Here is a 19,385-nt window from a genome sequence, read left to right on the forward strand (position 1 = left end):
TGAAACGCAAAGCCACACGTTTGGGTGCGTGCGGATGCCCCATGGGGAGCGTCCTCCCAGGGAAGCAGCAGGTGCTCACGAATCCTGTCTCTGGGTCCCACAGCCCTTGGATTATGAAACGTGCCCTGCACGAAGCCTCATCATTGCCGTGGAGAACGAGGAGCTGCTCTTCCCCTGCGAGGGGGGCAGGGTCCGGGGGTCTGGGGGGGTGGCGGCCAGTGCCACTGTGAGCGTGCAGGTGACGGACGCCAACGACCCGCCAGTCTTTCAGCCCCGGAGCTTCGTTGTCAGCGAGGTCGACGGCACAGGGCCTGGAATTCAGCTGGGGGTTTTCAGTGCTACAGACCCAGACAGAGCGGCAGGCCCGATAAGGTGAGAAGCGAGGAACGGGGAGGGGGTCGTTTAAACGGAACCAACCAGGCACCCGCGGGCGTTCCTGTTGGACGAATGCCCTGTGGCAGGCGGGTGAGGTTGGCGCCACCAATTATGAAAACACCAGAAGCCACCAGGAGGAGGACTGCTGGCCCACATTTAGAGCCTCCTTCCTTCTGTAGCTGCCTCTGATCCCCCACCCCCCCAGGGGAGTGCACGCATTCATTCCCGCTGCACTTAGCGCACATCACTTTTATATGGTTTCCTTGTACTAAAATAATTTGTGTTTCTAGGTCCCTTTTTACCAAAGGGCAGCCCTCTGGCTTCTGGGGTACAGAAATTTTGTTTTCTTTCTTTCTTTTTTAATTATGGTAAAATATATTTAACACAGAGTTTACCATTCTAGCCATTTTTAAGTGTATAGTTCAGGGGCATTAAGCACTTTCATGTTGTGCAATCATCCCCACCGTCTGACTTCAGAATTTCTTGGTCTCATAAAACTGAAACTGTCCCTATGAAACACGACCCCCCCCCTCCATTTCTCTTCCCCAGACATGGGCAACCACCATGCTCGTTTCTCTCTCTGTGGACCTGATTACTCGAAGTGCTTTGCAGAAGTGAATCGTACAGTATTTGTCTTTCTGTGACCGCATATTTCACTGAGCATAGCGTCCTCCAGGCTCATCCATGTGGTAGCGTGCTGCCGATGCAGACCTTCCTTCCTTTTCAAGGCTGAATAATATTCCGTGGTCTGCACAGCCCGCACTGTGCTCACCCACTCACCTGAGGGCACACCTGGGTTGCTCAGTGTTTTGCCATAGATTTGCCATAGTCCCTAGGAAGATGGTGGAGTGGGAAGCACCAGGACAGTCTCTCCACCCAGACCACTGCACCCGAAGAATCTGTCTCACGTACCTAGTTTGGAACTCTGGAGTCTGTTGAAAGCTTGCAGCTGTCAGAGAAACGCTTGGATGGCAAATTGCAGTTAATTTTGGTCAATTATGGCTCTGAGCACAATAGCAGTGATGTATCCCTACCCTCGGCTGGTGGCCGGCAGCTGCGCACAGGCTCCTGGAATGGCCCAACGTAGTTTGCAGGAGCCAGAGTGGGCAAAAACCCTCTGTCCCCGAAACACCAGGGATCTGTGCACGGCTTGCTGTCTGCTGCGAAGAGGAAGGCAGCCGTTGGCTTCTCCCCTTCCCCAGTGTGGCTGACTCCCTCCCCCACCAGCTGCAGTGGCTTCAGGGGATTGGATGGACAGAGGCCATCATTCTCCCCTTCCTTGTTTGCTTTTTCCTATTCTGGGGCCCAGACATTGAAGTCTTGGACATTCCACAGCAACCACATGTATGAGGAAAATCAGAGAGTGGCCAGCATACCCAGGAAAGGGTCAGGAAAGGCCTGAGAGGACATTAAGTTGAGAGGCTGATCCTCAGCACAGAGACATCCTGTGATGGTCCAATGAACAAACAAAAATAAAATAAATAAAAACAATAAGGAAAAACAAAAAACCCTGGGAAGGGGGAGAATCTGATCCCCAGAGGTCCCACGTTAGAGCCAAATGCCTAGTGTTCAAGGGGAAAAAAAAAAAAAAAACCCACAAGGCACACAACAAAACAGGAAAATGAGGCCCATTCAAAGGAAAAACAATAGATCGTCAGAAACCGTCCCTGAAAAATACATGATGGCAGATCGGTTAGAAGAAGGCTTTCAAACAACTTTGAGCCTTAAAAATACTCAAAGACCAAGGTGATGAAGGGCTGATTATCAGAATTACTTCATACATAAATGGATTAAACTTTTTAATCAAAAGACAGAGACTGGCAGGACTTTATACATTCCGGTCCATGCCTTCTGCTAGAGACTCACTTGAAGATCCAAATACACAAACAAGTCACCTGACACCATATGCAAAAATGAACTCAAAATGGATCCAACTTTAAGACCAAAAACATTAAACCATTTGAAGGAAGCACAGGGCAATGGCGTCTTGACACTGGGCTTGGCAATGAGTTCTTGGATGTGGCACCAAAGACAGACAACAAAGGACAAAATGTCAAATTGGACCAAACTGGAAAATCAAAACATTTTGTGCATGAAAAGACACGATTACAGAGTACAAAGGCAACCCACAGGATGGGAGAAAATATTTGCAAGTCCTATAAGTGAGAAGGGGTTAATTCCAGAAGGTACCGAGAACCCCTGAGACACAACACCAGAGGAACACCAACAACCTGATCTAAAAGTGGACACAGGACTTGAACAGACGCTTCTCCAACCAGCACATGAGAGATGCGTGACATCACTAGGCAGCCCGGAAATGCAAATCAAAGTCCAGCTCATGCTGTTTAGGATGGCGACTACCAAAACACCAGAAATCAAGTGTGGGCAAGGATGTGGAGAGGCTGGAACCGTTGCGCATGTTTGGCAGTGATATAAGTTGGTGCAGCCACTGCAGGAAACAGTACGGTAGTTCCTCAAAAAAAATTCAAAGTAGGACACCCTAAGATCCATCGTGTCCACTGCTGGGTATGGACACGCCCAGAGAAGTAAAAGCAGGGGCTCAGAGAGATAGTTGTACGCCCCTGTTCTAGCTGCATTATTCACGATAGCTAAAATGCCAAAGCCACACAAGCGTCCACTGAAGGATGAATGGATAAGCCCAGCATGGTATATACATGTGACAGAATGTTATTCAGCCCTGAAAAGTGAGGGCGGTCTTCAGTACGCCACAACGGGGATGAGCCTGCAGGCGTTGTGCTAAGTGAAATAAGCCAGTCGCAAAAGACAAATTCTGTACGATTCCACTTACGATTTCCCATTTTACTTGTGATAGGATCTGTGTCTGCTGTGTTACATTTCGATTTGCCTTTTGATGTAACTTTTTAATTTTAAAAGTTGCATGTGTTTCCTTCTATAAGGTACAAACTGGCTTACGACCCAGCCAGTTGGGTGACCGTTGATGAGCTCTCAGGAACAGTTACCACCACGCAGCAAATCGACCGAGAATCCCCTTATGTAAATGACAGCTTTTACACAATCATCGTGCAGGCTGTTGATGAGGGTAAGTGTTGACTCAAAATTAGGGGAGGGGGACGTGTGTTTCCTTGCTTCCTGAGGGGAAATAACACTAGTGAGAGTCTTTCCGCACAACTGGGAAAAATAAATAAAATAAACCTTTTTAGCACCGTGCATCCATCCTGACAACTACTCTTTGTGATAATTTTTGAAATGGCAAACCAAGGACCAATGCCCTGGGGAGAGGGGCAGGATGCATTCAGAAGAGACGATTTAGCCGGTGAGAAAGGCTCCAGCTGACCCGATGTCTGTTTCATCCCTCCATAAAACAACTCTGTGCCTCTTCCTCAAAGCTGGTGTGTGTGGTAAAGGTTTAGCACAGTTTCCCTGTACTTGGAATGGCTTATCAGCTCTGGTAAATGTGACTGTGTGGGACCAATTTGTCATAAACCAGGGTGTGCAGCGCTCTGAGCAGGTCACAACATTTTCTCTATGATCTCCCAAGGCTGGACTTTGAAACCTGCCCAAGCACAGAGTTGAATAAACAGCAACTCTCAAATAACTTTAATAATTGTGTTTAAGGAAGTCTCTGAGTTAAAGCCCAGGTTTTAAGGGAAATGTAGGTGTATGTCCCATTTGTATGAGGTTGTGGATGATGTGTGTAGATGTTGTACGTCGATGTATGTAGATGACGTTGTAGGTGTTGTATGATGATGCAGCAGAATGTTGGTTAGGAAGATGTTAAATCTGTGTTCCTAATCAGTCTGAGGTGGGGAGACAGCGAGGGGGGGGTCCATCTTCCGGGGACCTGAGGGAACAATGTGGTGGGGTCCAGAGTGCCCACTGCCCAGTGTCCCCTAATGGTTAACACATTGCATGACTGTAATGTCTGGTGACAACCAGGACTCGGACATGGACACAGCCAAAGGCCCAACATCTCCATCTCCATGTCACACCCATTTCACTCCGGCCCCACTCCCTTCTTTACACCTGACATGACCCACCGGGAAAAACGAATGATTCCATTTTCTACCTGGTTCTACAAATGCTCTGAGGTGGCAAGGGTTTTGGTAATGTGCCCTTCCCAAATACTCTGAATTTTCAGAACAGCAGGCGAACAGAGCAAGCACCTAGAGGAGAGCCTATGACCTTGAAAGGGAAGTGGTTTCAGTGCAATGACTCCTTTCCTGGGAGGATGACCCTGTCCATTCTCCGGGGGTATGTGCTTCGAGAGGTCTCTCTAAATTAACAAGCAACCCCTCCTGGAACTCCATTTCCAGGCTTCCCACCACAGACCGGGACGGGGACCCTGATGCTTTTCCTGTCTGACGTCAACGACAGTGCCCCCGCTCTCCATCCCTGTTCTCAATACATGGAGGTCTGTGAGTCTGCGGTGAATGAGATCCTCTGCTCCAGGCGGAGGATGCCGACCTGGAGCCCTATGCCGACCCCTTTACGTTTGAATTGGACAATTCGTGGGAAAGTGCGAGAGACACATGGAAGCTGGGGGAAAATCGGGGTGAGTATTTGTATTGGTTGGGGATAAAGCACTGAAAATAACCTGACTCTAACCGACCCAGGAAAGTAATAATAATAATAATGACAATAATAATAAAAAGTTGGCTTTTGTAACTGAGGAAGATGCCAGCTAAGCCAAGCCTGTGTTCTAGCACAGCTGGGTCTGTGCTCGAGGGACGTTCCTGGAAGATGTTTGTTCTGTGGCTCTGCCTTTCCCTGGGTCCCTTCATTTCCAGGAAGGCTCTCCTCTGGGTGGCAGCTGGCTGCTGGGAGTCCCCAGGACTCACCCAAGTGCTTGGCAAGGATATTTATATCACTGTGTGGGCTTTGGTCAGCTGCCCCAATTACTGTGGGTGGGGGTTGGGAAGGCAGATATGCTGATTGGTTGGTTCTTGCTGGGCTCTGGGCTTCCCATCTCCTGACCTGCATGGGCTGAGAGTTGAGGAACTGGGGCTTTCCCAAAGAAGACCTGGGGTGCTGTTCCCAGGAGCAGCCACGGGCATCTGCTGCCAACATTCTCCTTGGAGCCTCTATCAGTGTGTCCGTAGCATGTACCCTATTTTGCAGATGAAACTGTGAGCTCATGTTTACAGCTCCCAGACCCAGAGTGTGTAGTAAACCATTGAACTTTGCCCCAAACGAGCTCTGGCCTTTGCCTTCAGCTTCTGGAAGTTGAGCTCTAGGCCTTTGGGATGTCTTGCCTACAAGAAATGCCTTTGTTTACCTTGGGTTTATACCCATCAGATACAGATGTGATTGGGGGGGGCTCTGGGTCATGTGGGTATCCGCTGATCTCCAGCAACACTGGGGACCGAGGTCAGCCGTTGGATGGCCAAGCAGAGTCACACGACCAAGTCTGGTTGAAGACCCTGGGCGCACGGCTCAGGGGAGCCTTCCTGGCTGGACACGCTCCACGCATACGGTCACTTACTGACGTGGGAGGTCCTGTCCTGACTCTGCTGGAGAACAGAGAGCTCGGAGTCTGGTGCTTCTCTGGATTCTGCCCCACGTGCTTCTTCCCTTGGCTGGTTTTAATCCATATCCTGTTGCTGTGATGGGTCATAACTGGGACTACCCAGCCTTCAGTGAGTCCTACGGTCCTTCCAGAGCACTTCCAAACCGGAGCACGGTCTTGAGAACCTCTGGACTGGGAGCTGGTCTCAGGCAGAAGTGAGGGTGGTGTTGGCACCTTTTCCTTCCAACCTTGAACTCAGCTAACTTCCGTACAGGGCTCTGGCGCACGGGAGGGACTTAGTCGATCTCTGTTGAGTAGATAAGCAAATGAGCAAGTCAACTCACACAGCGTCCACTTGCCTTCTGCAGGTCGGTCCGTGGAACTTTTAATGTTGAGAAGCCTCCCGCCCGGTAATTACTCAGTGCCACTGTTCATCAGAGACAAACAGGGACTTTCCCAGAAGCAGACTGTCCACGTAAGGGTCTGTTCCTGTCCCAGCAGAGGCACGTGTGTGGAGCCCTCAGTTGAGGTCACAGGAACTGGGCTCCTCATGGGCACCCTGGCCCCTGCCTGTGCTGCGCTCGTGATGCTGGCAGGTCAGTGGTCTGCAGGTGCTGTCCCGGGGAGGTGGCTCCTCTCCCCAGCCCCCCAGCAGTGTGCAGTCCTCTGGGGCAGGGAGCAGACCATGGCAGAGATCAGTGGGATGCCTGGAGAATGACCCCTCGGCTCACCAGAGTCTCAGACTCAGATCAGATGTCCCCAACCTGGTTGGACACGCTGCCTGCCTGGCGAAAGCAGCTTCTAGGAATTTAGTAGACAGCAGTTTACTGAATGAACGAATGAACGAACTGACCCAGGAAAAAAAAATAATCATAATAAATTGGCTTTTGTAACTGAGGGAGATGCCAGCTAAGCCTGTGTTCTAGCAGAGCTGGGTCTGGGTGCTCAAGGGACGTCCCTTGAATGGGCCCCACGAATGAACACTGTGGTTTGCAGAAATGGGGGGGGGCAGCGATAGGCAGATACCTGGGCTCCTGGGCTTGGAGGACACAAATGAGCAAGCTCGGTTCTCAAATAAACGATAGGATTTTATTGGTCACGTGGTATTGATCAATTCAACCAATAGTTACCCGGCGCCGACGTGTGCCCCAACCCTCACTATCATATAGCTACGGAGATGACCACCACCCAGTGGACCTTGTCTGTTCATGGCTGAGCTCCGAGTCATCAGAACGAGGTTCTGTTCAAACCTCTGTTGAGCACAAGATGCCCGGCTCATTTTCCTGCTCTGTTCCATTGTAGCTGCTCTGCTGTTCCTGTTGCGATGCTGTTTCGTGTCCGAAGTCAGGCCCAGAAGCTCCGAGGAAGGCCAGCAGACTCTGATCACGTATAATGACGAGAGCGAACCCATTTCAATGCAGGTAGTGGAAACGAGCGTGTCGTGTTTCCGGACGGCGATGTCCGTCATCCCCAGACGTGTTTTTCTACCCGCCGAGCCCCCTGTCACATCGTCACACTTACTCATATTCGAGTGGCACATGGGAAAAAGAGTCCCATGAAAACTGTCCAACTCAACTAAATTGAATTATTATTGTAGGTCATAACGAGGGGGTGATCCTGCCCCCGCCCAGGGGATGTTTGGCAATGTCTAGAGACCGTTTTGGTGGCGGCTTGGTTGGGGCGGGAAGACATGGCTTTGGCTTCCAGTGGAAGCAGAGAGGCCCAGGGGGCTGCTGAGCGCCCCACTGTGCCCAGGATGGCCGCACCACAGAGAAGGGCCTGGCCCAACGCGCCCAGAGTGCTAAGGTAGGGAAGCCTTGCTTAGGAGGAGACGGTGTCCGCCAGCGGACTTGCTCTAGATGGAAGCGTGTCAGGCTCACTAAGGAAACACGGAGCCCGCCCCAGCTCCCTTGCCCGGCGGAGGCTGGGCACAGAGCTCGCTGGTCTGGCAGGGACGAGACCCGGACTCTGCTGCCCATTAGCTTCTGCTCGCTGAGCGAGTCCCTCACCCCCACATCCTCACCTGCCATCCAGAGAGGACAAAACTCAACCAACGGATGGGCTGTGCACCAAAGACGACGCGCCCAGGAACCTCCTGCCCTCCCCAGGACACAGGGTGGTCAGCAGGTAACTGATGGCTTTCAAGCTGCTCCTGCTGACGTGTCCTCACGGCAGCCCTGGGCTGGGGTCAGCCGGGCAACCAGAGGAAGGCACCGTGAGCTGTCCTGCTGTCTTCACCTGGGACCAAGCGTTGCTGGTCTAAACTCTGAAAGCCAAAGAAGCGTCCAAAGGGAGCACCGTCTTTCCTGCACGGGGATGCAGGGGCCCACCTTGCCGCTGTCTTAGATCTCCAGCACGATTTTCTCCCGGAGGACGAGACGGGTTGTTCTAAGATGCCGCAGAGAAGAGACAGTGCAGCTGATCTGGCTGTAGGCTGGAGCAGGCAGACAGGGAGATCCTCCAGAGAGCGTCCGCGGATGGGAGACGCTGGGGGTTGACGGGGGCCTGCAGGTCCTTCTCGCATTTTCTCTTTCTTCCTGGCATGATGGAAGGGAAGTGACCGCCTTGGGCCACGGTAGGGTCGTGCGTGCCTGTGCGCCCACACGGGCCTGCGTGGAGCCCTTCCCAGTGTGGGGTCGAGGAGGCAGGAGGTACGGTCCGAACTCTCCAGACTGCTGGACCCCCCAGAAGAAGCCCCGCCCCCGCAGCGACAGCGCACTTCACTGTTCGGGTGCGTTTGTGTCCTTCTGAGGAGACCGTCTGGACAAAGAGCCGCGCTCCGTGAGCCCTGGGAAGCTTCACTCTGTTCGGACGCTCAGTCATCCAGGGACAGGGACATCCAAGGCTCCTGGGCCCTGGCTGAGCTCAGCCTCCCGTGTGGGGTCGGGGCTGAGGCAGCCGAGCTTGGAGGAGCCCGGTGGGGACATGGCCTCCCCGAGCAGCGTCCGTGGGCACAGCTGCGGCAGAAGAGGTGGTGATGATGCCCCGTGCTGTCCTCGACGGCCAGGCGCCCACTGGCTGTGTCCTGGGGCGGAGGCAGCTGCTGGAGAAGCAGAGGTGGAAGGGAAGCCTGGTCCTTGCAGGGCGGGGGCCAGGCAGGCTGGGGGCCTCTGGCGGCAAGACGGTGCTGGTCAAGGACCAGCTGTCGGAGGGACGAGAGAGCCTTCCTGTGTCCCCTCCTTGTCCCAAGATGTCGTCCCCTTGTCTCCTACTCGCAGCTCAGGATGTGTCCCTGCTTCTACCATTGTGTCTTTGGGGCTCTGAGGCCTGGGATCCAGCAAACCGGGGTTTGGACTCCAAAACTGTGGCTTACCAGACACAGAAGCTAACGAACCCTCGGTTTGCACGTACAAAGAGAGGTCAATATCACGTGTGCTCTCTCTCTCAGGTTTATTGGACAATTTAATCAACTACTACAAAATCTTTAGCACAGGCCGGGGCATCGCCAGGCACGCAGTGAAGGCGGCTGCCGATATTAGTGCTATTAACGGTGTTTATTACTCGTTCATGTCTTTGGAGCCACTGGTAAGTCAGGCCGTATCAAACTGTACACGCTGCTGCAGTCGTCCGTCTCACGTGAACACGCCCTGCACACACGCACACCCAGGGGCCTTCTGCGCTTGTGGCAGGACTCACCTCCAAGACGCGGCTGCTGATCCCACCACTTCGTCGTGTCCGCGAGACCGCACAGACGCCACCTCCGAGAAGAGGAACCCAGCGCCAGCGACGCTTGGGCCCTTGGGGATGTGTGTTCACTGAAGAATGAACGAGACGGTACCCAGCACCGCCCGGCCCTGGGGACCGCGAGAGCGTCGCCCCAGCCTCGGGAGACGATGAGCCCTAGATTCTGAGACCCTCTCAAAACCGGGGTCTTTCCCGCATCATGTCCCATGAGACACGGAACAAGAAACTCCACCTCCTGACCAGATTCTAGGCGGAATAGGTGTATTTTCCCTGCTCTGGATGTTTTCCGTGATGGTGTGGAGACCTGTGATGTTATTTCTTGGTCTCTGCTTTCATTCCTGCCGTCTGTGATTTCAGCGTTGTCATTTTTCTTTCCGTGTGTGTCCCACAGGGAAGGCCACATGTCAGGGACCAGGTGCCAGTCCTGGTGCTCAACGCAGCTGAGGCCAGGGCCGAGCTGGGCGCTAAGGTGAGCACGGCCCGTTTGCTGCTTGGGTTTAGATGGAGAGGCGGCTTTGCGGGGGGTTCCCACGGCAGCGAACAGCACCCCCCAACACGCACGCGGTCCCTGGGCAAGCCCGCTCCGTGCCTGCCTGCACCCAGCCTGACCTGCAAAGCCCTGTGACTCCACGCAGCCCAAAAGGTCAACAGCCCCGGATGCCCCCGTGCCCCCATTTCAGCCTGGCCGGTCACTGTCGTGACTTTCTGCCGCGCTCTGAGCCACCGGAGCTTGCGTAGTTGTTACTGTATTTCTTTCTCTAAATCAACCTCGGTCCAAATAAGTACATTTCTTTAAATAGGGCATTCTCTATTTCAACAGCAAACAAACAAACAAAAACAGTCTCGGGGCACCTGGGTGGCTCCGTGGGTTACAGCCTCTGCCTTCGGCTCAGGTCATGATCCGGGAGTCCTGGGATCGAGCCCTGCATCGGGCTCTCTGCTCAGCAGGGAATCTGCTTCCTCCTCTCTCTCTCTCTGCCTGCCTCTCTGCCTACTTGTGATCTCTGTCTGTCAAATAAATAAATAAAATCTTAAAAAAAAAAACTTCACTGGTATGAAGAGCAGAGAAGGAAGAGAAAAATAGACATGAGAGAAATAAAGCCCAGTAACTCTGGGTAGAGAAAGCCACCTGCCGCAGACACAGGGTCCCAGAGGAAGGCAGAGATAGGAAAGCCATGCTGGTTCAGACACCCCCGGCCCCCATGCCATCAGCATGTGGATGAGGGGTCAGAAGGGGAGTCATTTTCTCACCATGCAATTTAATGTCATTTAAGCCTGTGTTCCCAAACTGGTTAAACCTTCCCTTCTCTATGGGGTAGATGACCCCACTGCAGAAAACAGCAAGTTAATCCAGGGCTGCCATAAATTACCGAGCAGGTGCCTGGCTGGGGGTGAGCAGGGGCAGGTCCAGCAGGCATTCCGCCCACCAATCCGTGCTCCTGGGGGAGGACTGCCCTTTCTCTCCCGCGCACGGACACTGTGTGCTGGGCTGGTGGTGCTTCCTCCATGGCTGGTCTGTCAGCTTCCAGAGGCCAGAAAAATTGCTCCTGATAAGCGTGAGAACAGCTCTGCTTTACTGACTGTGATACCAGTAGAGCAACTACAAGTCAATGAAAACCTCATTTATCTAACTAGCTAAGGTTATTGTTGGTTGTTAAAACGTTATTTGACAGTCCTGATCACATATGATGCTTTTTAGAATGCCCACAAATAAATACATTTTTTCACGTCCATCTGAGGGTGCCTGGATCATCTGTAAGGTTATAAGCACGTGGCTTTGGCCCCACATTTCAGTCCCATCTTTGGTTGCAAAAGCCCATCCACTTGGTGCCGTGGGCAACCCTGAGCCCTGACACCCTCCTGCATCATGTCTTCATACACTTTTTGCACGAATTCTAGAACTATCGCTACGCTATTAAAAATGATTTTTCTGGGGGATACCTGGCTGACTCTGTCGGTAATGCATGTGACTCTTGATCTCAGGACCATGTTCAGTTCCTATGTTGGCTGTGGATCTTACTTTAAAAAGTAAAATAAAACAAAATCTTTAAGAAGTAAAATGATTTTTTCTGAAATAATTTGGCTTGTAAGAAGTTGTAAAAATAGGTCAGACTCCCTGTGTACCCTTCACACAGCTTCCCCCGAGGATAACATCACCATAACACTTGATCAAAACCAGAAAACCCACTTCGGCATAACACAATTAAGAGAGGTTTCAAATAGAGAACTTATTTGGACTGCCCCAGTATAAGTAGGTACTACTTTAGCAAAAAAATGTACTTTTGGGGGACAATTACTAAAAGAGATATTCAAGGTTCAAAAAAAGCTACACTGTTTGTGATGAAACCTCTAAAAAAGAATTCAAGATCTCTATAATTTCATTACCTTTCCTCAGGCTGTTTGAGCTAAGATAAAAATGTGGTTTTCTTTTTTGCACAAAGATGATGTCATGAACACATCTTTGAAAGGGTTTGTGCATTCATAAATGTGTCCCTTTGGCCCTGGTAGGGCGGCCATCGTGGGCACAGATGGACCCAGGCAGTCACATGGGGTCCTGTGCTGGTTTCAAGCTCTGTGGTCGCCATCTTGAAAGTCATAATATTTGGACAAGTGGTCCAACATGTTTAAATTTTGCACTGGGTCCTTCAAATTATGTCGTTGGTTTTGGGTCCTAGGGATCATGAATGTACTTCATTCACAAATGTTGAGGCTGTGCCCATGGCATCAAGTGAGCCTTACTGGGCTTTTGGGACCAAAGATGGGTCTTGAAACATCTCCTATTTTCAAACTCCATCCCCATCAAGCAGCCGAAAAGCTTTTCCATGGATTTTTGCTACGGATGGTTATGCTCACTAGAATTATGATTTCTTTAGTGCAGAAATTAAAAGCACTATGATGGCAAGAATTTCTAGTCACATGTCTGCATCCTTGGGTGATTTATATAAAACCAGTAACATTCCTATCCTTATTACTTTGTTTGACTAATTTATGTATTTTTCATCCTCTTTAAAGGGTTGTGACATGCTTTTTGAGCCAAGAGGAGTGAGAAACAAGTATTCTACTCTTGTAAGTACAGACGAAGGTGTTACTATGGAAAGGGTTGCCTTACCCTGCTAACAACTGTGGGAAACCCTGAAAATTAGAAATTTGAAAAAATACGCCCAACATAAAAATAAAGTAAAAGGAGGCGTGAGTGTGGAAAAATGAACTATAAGTCATTAAAAAACACACATCTAGACTTGGAAGCATAGGGCTTTTCAGTCCCTGGCAAATTCCTTTTGCTGCTGAGTCACTAAGAACTTGGCCAAGGCCTGAACAGTCCTCTGTGTTCTTCGCAAGCTTACAGGAATTTGGAGCTAAAGGGACCCCAGAGACCCTCTGGTCCATTTTGTTCCTCAACCTTTTTCAGCAGCCAGATTCTTCTGTTCACATGAGCTCCTGGGAAGAACGCCATCATAAGTAAAACAGAGAAGACCTGCTTCTTATTAGTGTTGTTTGAGCACAGAGACATAATATACACCCGCCACCAAAGCCGTCAGTAGGATCAGGGGTTCTGCTGGAAATAAAGCAGAAGTCGGGTGTGGAGGCCGTTCACAAAATCATGTTAGCTTCGCATCTAATCCACTCCCACACATTGCTGGAAGTCGGTTGTTAAAATACCAAGAGAATCTGGATTTCTGCCAAGGAACAGTTTCAAATGTGAAGTTTTTAGGTAGCTTCACTTATAATACCAAGATTTCCTTTGATTTAGCAAACAGGAGATGAAAAACTCCTTGAATTCATTTCATAAAAGCAAATTATGAAGTTTTTGCTTTTATTAACAAGTTGGGGGGGAGCTCAATTAAAAAGATGTAAACCATTTTCCACTACATGAAAAGCCTGCTGGCTGGTTCCACTCTGCCTCCCTTCACCCCCAAAAGCCACGGCAATGAAAGGTCTGGCGACGATACCTGCAGGGCCTCCCCTCTCTCCCAACACACACACAGGAGAGGTGTGCACAATGTCCTTGGCCTCACTCCTCCCCTGGGACAGCCCTGTCCACGGCAGCAGAGGGCACCAAACTGGGGAGCCGGAAGGGGGCTCCTCAGTGGTGCTGGGACTTGGCTTATTTGCTTCACAGGTTTTCCAGGACACTGTGGTGCCCAGACGATGCCTGGACGCGAGGGCACGGATGGTGGCAGAAACCCTGAGTCAGGTGGGAAGGGCATCCCTTTGCCCATGCGTCAGCTGTAGGTTCGGCTCCTGCCTCTGACTTGAGGCCCCAGGACCCTGTTTTGTGAGGGGGGGTGATGCTTCTGCTGGCCCCTCCCCTTGGCTGTTAGAATGATGCCCCACGTGGCCCCCGGCACCGTGGCCTCAGGAACCTGAGCCTGGCCCTCTGCAGTCACAGCCTGAGGCCTCCCCCGTGTCAGGCCCCAGAGTGGGGGCTGTAGGTCTCCATGAAGGCCCGAGGCCGCAGGGAGTCCGGTGGCTCCCCAGCCCTGCAGACAAGACCACAGACACTCTCCAAGTCTAGAGGCAAAGCCAGACCGTCCAGCCCCTTCTGGGAAGGGTGGGGGGGGGGGCGCCCTGCAGCGTGTGGCCTGAGAGCAGCGTCTGCCCATATCTCCCTAAACTGACGCAGCCCCTGTGAAGGCAAGGTCGTGTCACAGGACTGCGAGACACATGGTGGCAGAAGACCGGCCGCCAGAGCAGGAAACGTGGGCTCAGGGACGTTGCTCCAGGTGGTCAAGCAACAAGGACTCAGACACAAGGCCCGGCTTGGCCGGCTCATGGCAGACCCCGGCTCCTCGAATGACCACCCCCATCTCAGAAGGACATGTAGATTCCCCCACCCCCCATCGGTGAAGGAGCCCTCCACAGCGCGCTGCCCGCCAGGGATGCCCCTGGGCACCGAGGCACAGAGCAGCCGCGCTCACACAGGGCTGCGCCGCGAGGACTGTGTGGACACGGACGAAGGTCCACACCCAGCGGGGAGGCCCCGTCCCCCTCCACCCGCCTGCCCGAGGAGAAAAGCGCAGAGGAAAGGCCCGGCTCTTTGCCCCCCGAGACTTCCAGCGTCGGGGCGGGGGCCTGTGCTGGACCCCTGACCTCCCGCCTCTGGACTCGCTGACTGTCGTCGGCCGCGGGGGTCTGCAGCCGAGCGCACAGCCCAGCTCCGGCACATTCCCCCCAGCTCCGCGCGCCCCGGGTCCCTCGTGGGTCACGGACTCGGCTGGGGCGGAGGCACCTGTGGGTCCCGCAGGCCCGTGGTCAGAGCCCGCGCGCGTCCCCTCCCGCACCCCTGCGTCCCCGCCACGCGGTGAGCGCAGCTCCCGAGCGAGCAGACGCCCGGGGGCCGGCCCGTGTACACGCAGGGCTCAACGCCGAGCTGCGCAGGGGCTCCTGGGGTCCGAGGAAGCTGGGGACTGCCGGCTGGGAGCTCGGGGACACGGGCGCTCCCCGGGGCTCCTCCGCTTTGGCCTTTGGCCGACTTTCCGCCCTGTCCCTCCTCCGGTGCTGCTCGTCCTCGGGCCCTCGGTGAGCTCAGCCCGTCGGCACGGCCGGTGGGCGACAGCCGGGAACACTCCGGCCACGTCCACCCCGCCTGGGGCGGCGGCCGGTTCCCACCGCACCCGCCTCGGGTGTCGCATGGTGAGCAGGTGAAGGCCTTCAACCTGCTAGGTCCATCCCACGAACGCTTCCTGGGTCCCTCAGACCAGAAAAAGCCAGAAAAGTCCTGACGGAGAAATGACCTGGGTCCTGAAGGGCGAGCGGGGGTTTGCTCAGAGGAGGCGGGCGGGTGGGGGCGGTCATTCGAGGGGAAGGGACAGCGGATGCAGGTGCCAGGAGGGGACACGTCAGGGCAGGGGGAGGGAGGGGCCACCCATGAGCACCGCAGGCGGGAGGCGGTGGGAGCAGGGCGAGGTGGCCGTGGCTCCCTCCCAGAGAGCAGCTGGAGGTCGGGGCTCTGTCCCCTCAGCGGGGCGCCCTTCCTTTCTGAGCCGGTAGACGTGTCTGTGACAGCGGGGGACGGAGCACGGCCGCCTTACACCGCACTCGGGGTCGCACCAGTGGGGGCCGGAGAGGACGGGTCGGGTGCGGAAGGACCCCGCACTTACCTCCTCTTCCCCTGGCGTTTCTTCAGAAGCTCCGTGGCCTGGACGCGCTGGCAGGTGACACAGGGGACCCGCCGCACATCTACGCGGAGGAGGGAGCGTGTGAAGGAGCAGAAAGCCTCAGCTCTCTTGCCTTCTCAGAGCCCGACCGGGACCCCTGGGCTCCACAGGCTGCTGCACGTGAGGAAACGCAGGCTAAGTCAGGCGGTCCTTCCTAAAAAAGCGTATTTTGGGGAAGTGGACTGATTGTTGGAAGGTCGTCACTGTTTCAAGGACCTTCTCCCCCACCCCCTCTTCCTCCTTCTCCCTCCTCGCCCTAACAGGAGGGCCTGGATTAAATGCTCTGGTATCTTCAGAGCAGACGTCTTGAATCAAAGCAAAACAGTAGGTCATGCTTTTTTTTTATGCGAATTTTTAGAGAAATCTTAATTTAATTGTGTAATACTTTGTTTCCATTAGCAGCCCTGCTCTGAGGGGAAATAAAACGATAATTTATAGATTACACAACAATTTGGTAACGACAGGTAATACTGGGGAAAATGAGAATGGATTGCTTTTAGTAATTATGCATATTTCTGTAATTATGATTCTGCTTTAGTTTAAGTAAGAAAATAGATGCATAGGGAAATGTCTTTTGTAATATTTGTGATCAGTTTTTTAGTAGTTGTCAAGAAATAAATATTGATTCCTCTTCACTTTTGAGTAAATAAATCTGTTATAAGACAAATTATAATGTGTAACACTTTATTTTTTAAAATTTATTTTATTTTATTTATTTATTTGTGAGAGAGAGAGCTCACAAGTAGGCAGAGAGGCAGGCAGAGAGAGAGAGGGAAGCAGGCTCCCTGCTGAGCAAAGAGCCCGATGTGGGTCTCAAGATCCCAAAGACCCCAAGATCATGGCCCAAGCTGAAGGCAGAGGCCCAACCCACTGAGCCACCCAGGCGCCCAATGTGTAACACTTTAAAAGTAGTCCACGCTGTAACACATGAATGGACACAATGTAACTTGCATTTATTATGGATGTGAAAGAATTTAGTAACCATTGAATGAATAAATTCCAATTAGATTTTATCTTTCAACAAAACCCAAACTTTAACCAGGTTTTTACTTACCCACTTACTGCTAGTTTAAGTGTGTGTGTGGTGGGGAGAGGAGCTTCTTTTAAAAAAAATTTTTTTAGGGTGCCTGGGTGGCTCAGTTGTTATGCGTCTGCCTTCGGCTCAGGTCACAATCCAAGAGTCCTGAGATCGAGGCCCACATCTGGCTCCCTGTTCAGCAGAAGCCTGCTTCTCCCTCTCTCACTCCCCCTGCTTGTGTTCCCTCTCTCAATGTGTCTCTCTGTCAAATAAATAAATAAAAAATCTTAAAGGAAATTAAATTAAAAAAAAAATTTAAATAGTGGGACATATACTCTATAAATAGTTTTCCTGTCTGGGTTAAAGATGCAGGACACAGGACAAGAGGGATGCAGGTTCCTGCTACCACGAGTCTCTGTGGGTCCGATCCCCCAACCACCTTATTTTGGACTCAGATCAGAGAGGTTTAAATACGTCTTGTTTAAGCCACTGCTCTTTTGGATTTTCTGCCACCCATGGGCAAATCTAATCTTAACTGATCTGAAAGAAAGGACCATGAGGAGCAGGCCACAAGTAGCAGGATAGTAAGAGTGACTCAATGACAATGATGGCAATAGCAGTAATAAAGACAGAGTTTTCTGGTCTGCATAATTTTACTGAGTAAGTGGCTAAGCAAAATTGTAGACGCTGTCAGGACACTTGAATAAATACGTTGGGTATCTAAAAGTCTACGGCCAAATTCTAAAAAAATTATATAATGGATGGGTGTCGTCTTTGGTGACAGCCTTCTCATGCCCCAGGACCGGTCAGGAGGAAAACACCTTTGCTGTCTGACCGGTGAAGTATTACATCACGTCGTTTTAGCTGACTCAGGGCGACAGCTTGCCCTTCTCTCTGAAGAAGCTGTGCAGATACTCACTTTAAAGAAATCGCACGTGTTTGTACGTCGTTACTTCACTCATCACCGAGTGCTCTGGGGAACTGAAAAGGAAGAAAAACCATCTCCGAAGCACTGGGATGCCAACCTGACACGTGAGGGTAGAGAACAGCTGTGCAAATGCTGGAGTGATCCAGAAGAGAGTCTGGGGCATTTTCTGGGTAATTCGGGATAAAAGTCAATTTTTAGAGAACTATACTTTTTGAGACTGAATTGTTCACAGGAATCAGGAGGTGGTCATTAGACCTTCCTGGGTCTGAAGCAATGGTCAGAAAACACAGCCGTGCAGCCAGCAGGTACGGCCTGTAGGGGCCCACTTAGCCGGAGTGACTCCATCTCGGCTAAACAGCCATTTTGTTGTTTATGCAGTAAAACTTAAACTGACCCTGCCCCCCTACCCTCCAGGGGAATTTACTTAACAGCAAGTGTGGGAAACCAGTAAAATATGGTCGACCAGTCCCTGATAACACAGCCCAAATACAAGGGCGGGTCAGGTCGGGTGGAGATAACAGAGCCCAGATGCAAGGACGAGTCAGGCCAGGTGGAGACATCCGATCACTAAGGCACAGATACTATCTCGTAACCACCAAAGAATGTCAACCCCGCCTTTTGGGCGCCAAACTAGGGCACTAATGACCAGAGTGATAGGCTAGTTCAAACAGCTACTATAGGGTAAATTGTAATTCAATTGGCCACCCGTGAGTGACCTAGCATGACTATGCAATTTTCTCTGTGTGTTACAGTCTCATTGGCCAGGCTCAACCACAGGGCCTTTGCTCTATAAAAGCTAGTCTGTGAGGCTGGGGTCGTCGCTCTCTCCATAAGAGATGGCCCCGGCCGGTCGGTTTGATTCTCGGTGCTGGCGTGAAATAAAGCTTTGCTTGACCTTCACTTTGTATCAGTCTCGCTCCTTTGATCATGGACCCCATCACGGCCCACTGTCTGTTTTTGTAAATAAAGTTTTATTGGCACATAGCTATGCTCTTACGTTGACTACATGCCATCAGTGACTGGTTTTGTGCTGTCACAGCAGAGCCATAGGGCCCACCCCACAAAGCCAAACATAATTACTTTCAGGCCTTTAACAGAAAAAAAGTATGCCAATCCCTTGTTTAAGGCTTTTTTTTTTTTTTGAACTCCATGTTGCATCAAATGTGAAAGAGACGTATCTATAACCTGGGTTAAAAACGGACACCTTGCCATGCAAATTTTGAAAGGTTGTTAAGCAGGCTTGCTTTCAGAGATGGGCAGCTTGTTTCATTTACTCCTAGTATGAAATCTTGGCCGTTGTGAATGTTCGTGAATTCGTGCATCATGAGATGCTCTGCGACTCATTGTTTTCAAAAGTAATAAAATACTGATGAAAAATTCATGAACACCGAGTTTAACAATTAACAAGGAGAACAAAGTATTTTATTTTGTAGATACTTACTTAGACACTTATTAATTTTAATTTTGTTGTTCCCTTAGTGAATCTTGAAGACCATCTATAGATATGGATATATAAATGTATAGGTATATAGATTTTGGAATTTTGACCATTTTCCTAGGTCTCAGGCTTTGGGGTTACAGTGCCCAGTGGAGAAAAAGGCCCCATGAGCATGTGTATGAACACACCTGGTGCATAGCCTTTCCATTTAGGATGTCAGTCTGTGTTGTGTATCATCACTTTCCCCAACTGACTTCTATAGGGGAAGTTCATGGATGTTCTCCCCGCAAGTTCGT

General features: G+C 51.5%; 1 protein-coding gene across 1 annotated transcript in view; it reads left to right on the top strand.

Annotated features, from left to right (window-relative positions):
• CDH26 (cadherin 26) overlaps nucleotides 1-16,340 on the top strand; it is a 39,290-nt gene extending 22,950 nt beyond the window's left edge. Inside the window, 10 exon segments of the mRNA XM_045980591.1 lie at nucleotides 104-372; nucleotides 3,294-3,436; nucleotides 4,671-4,796; nucleotides 4,799-4,909; nucleotides 6,232-6,459; nucleotides 7,166-7,284; nucleotides 9,939-10,016; nucleotides 12,560-12,613; nucleotides 13,668-13,742; nucleotides 15,675-16,340. Coding sequence (XP_045836547.1) covers nucleotides 104-372; nucleotides 3,294-3,436; nucleotides 4,671-4,796; nucleotides 4,799-4,909; nucleotides 6,232-6,459; nucleotides 7,166-7,284; nucleotides 9,939-10,016; nucleotides 12,560-12,613; nucleotides 13,668-13,742; nucleotides 15,675-15,863 — 1,392 coding nt within the window. The 3' untranslated portion in view covers nucleotides 15,864-16,340.
• Nucleotides 16,341-19,385: the final 3,045 nt, after the last annotated feature.

The sequence above is a fragment of the Meles meles genome, chromosome 16, assembly GCF_922984935.1.
Source record: "Meles meles chromosome 16, mMelMel3.1 paternal haplotype, whole genome shotgun sequence".
Lineage (NCBI taxonomy): Eukaryota > Metazoa > Chordata > Mammalia > Carnivora > Mustelidae > Meles > Meles meles.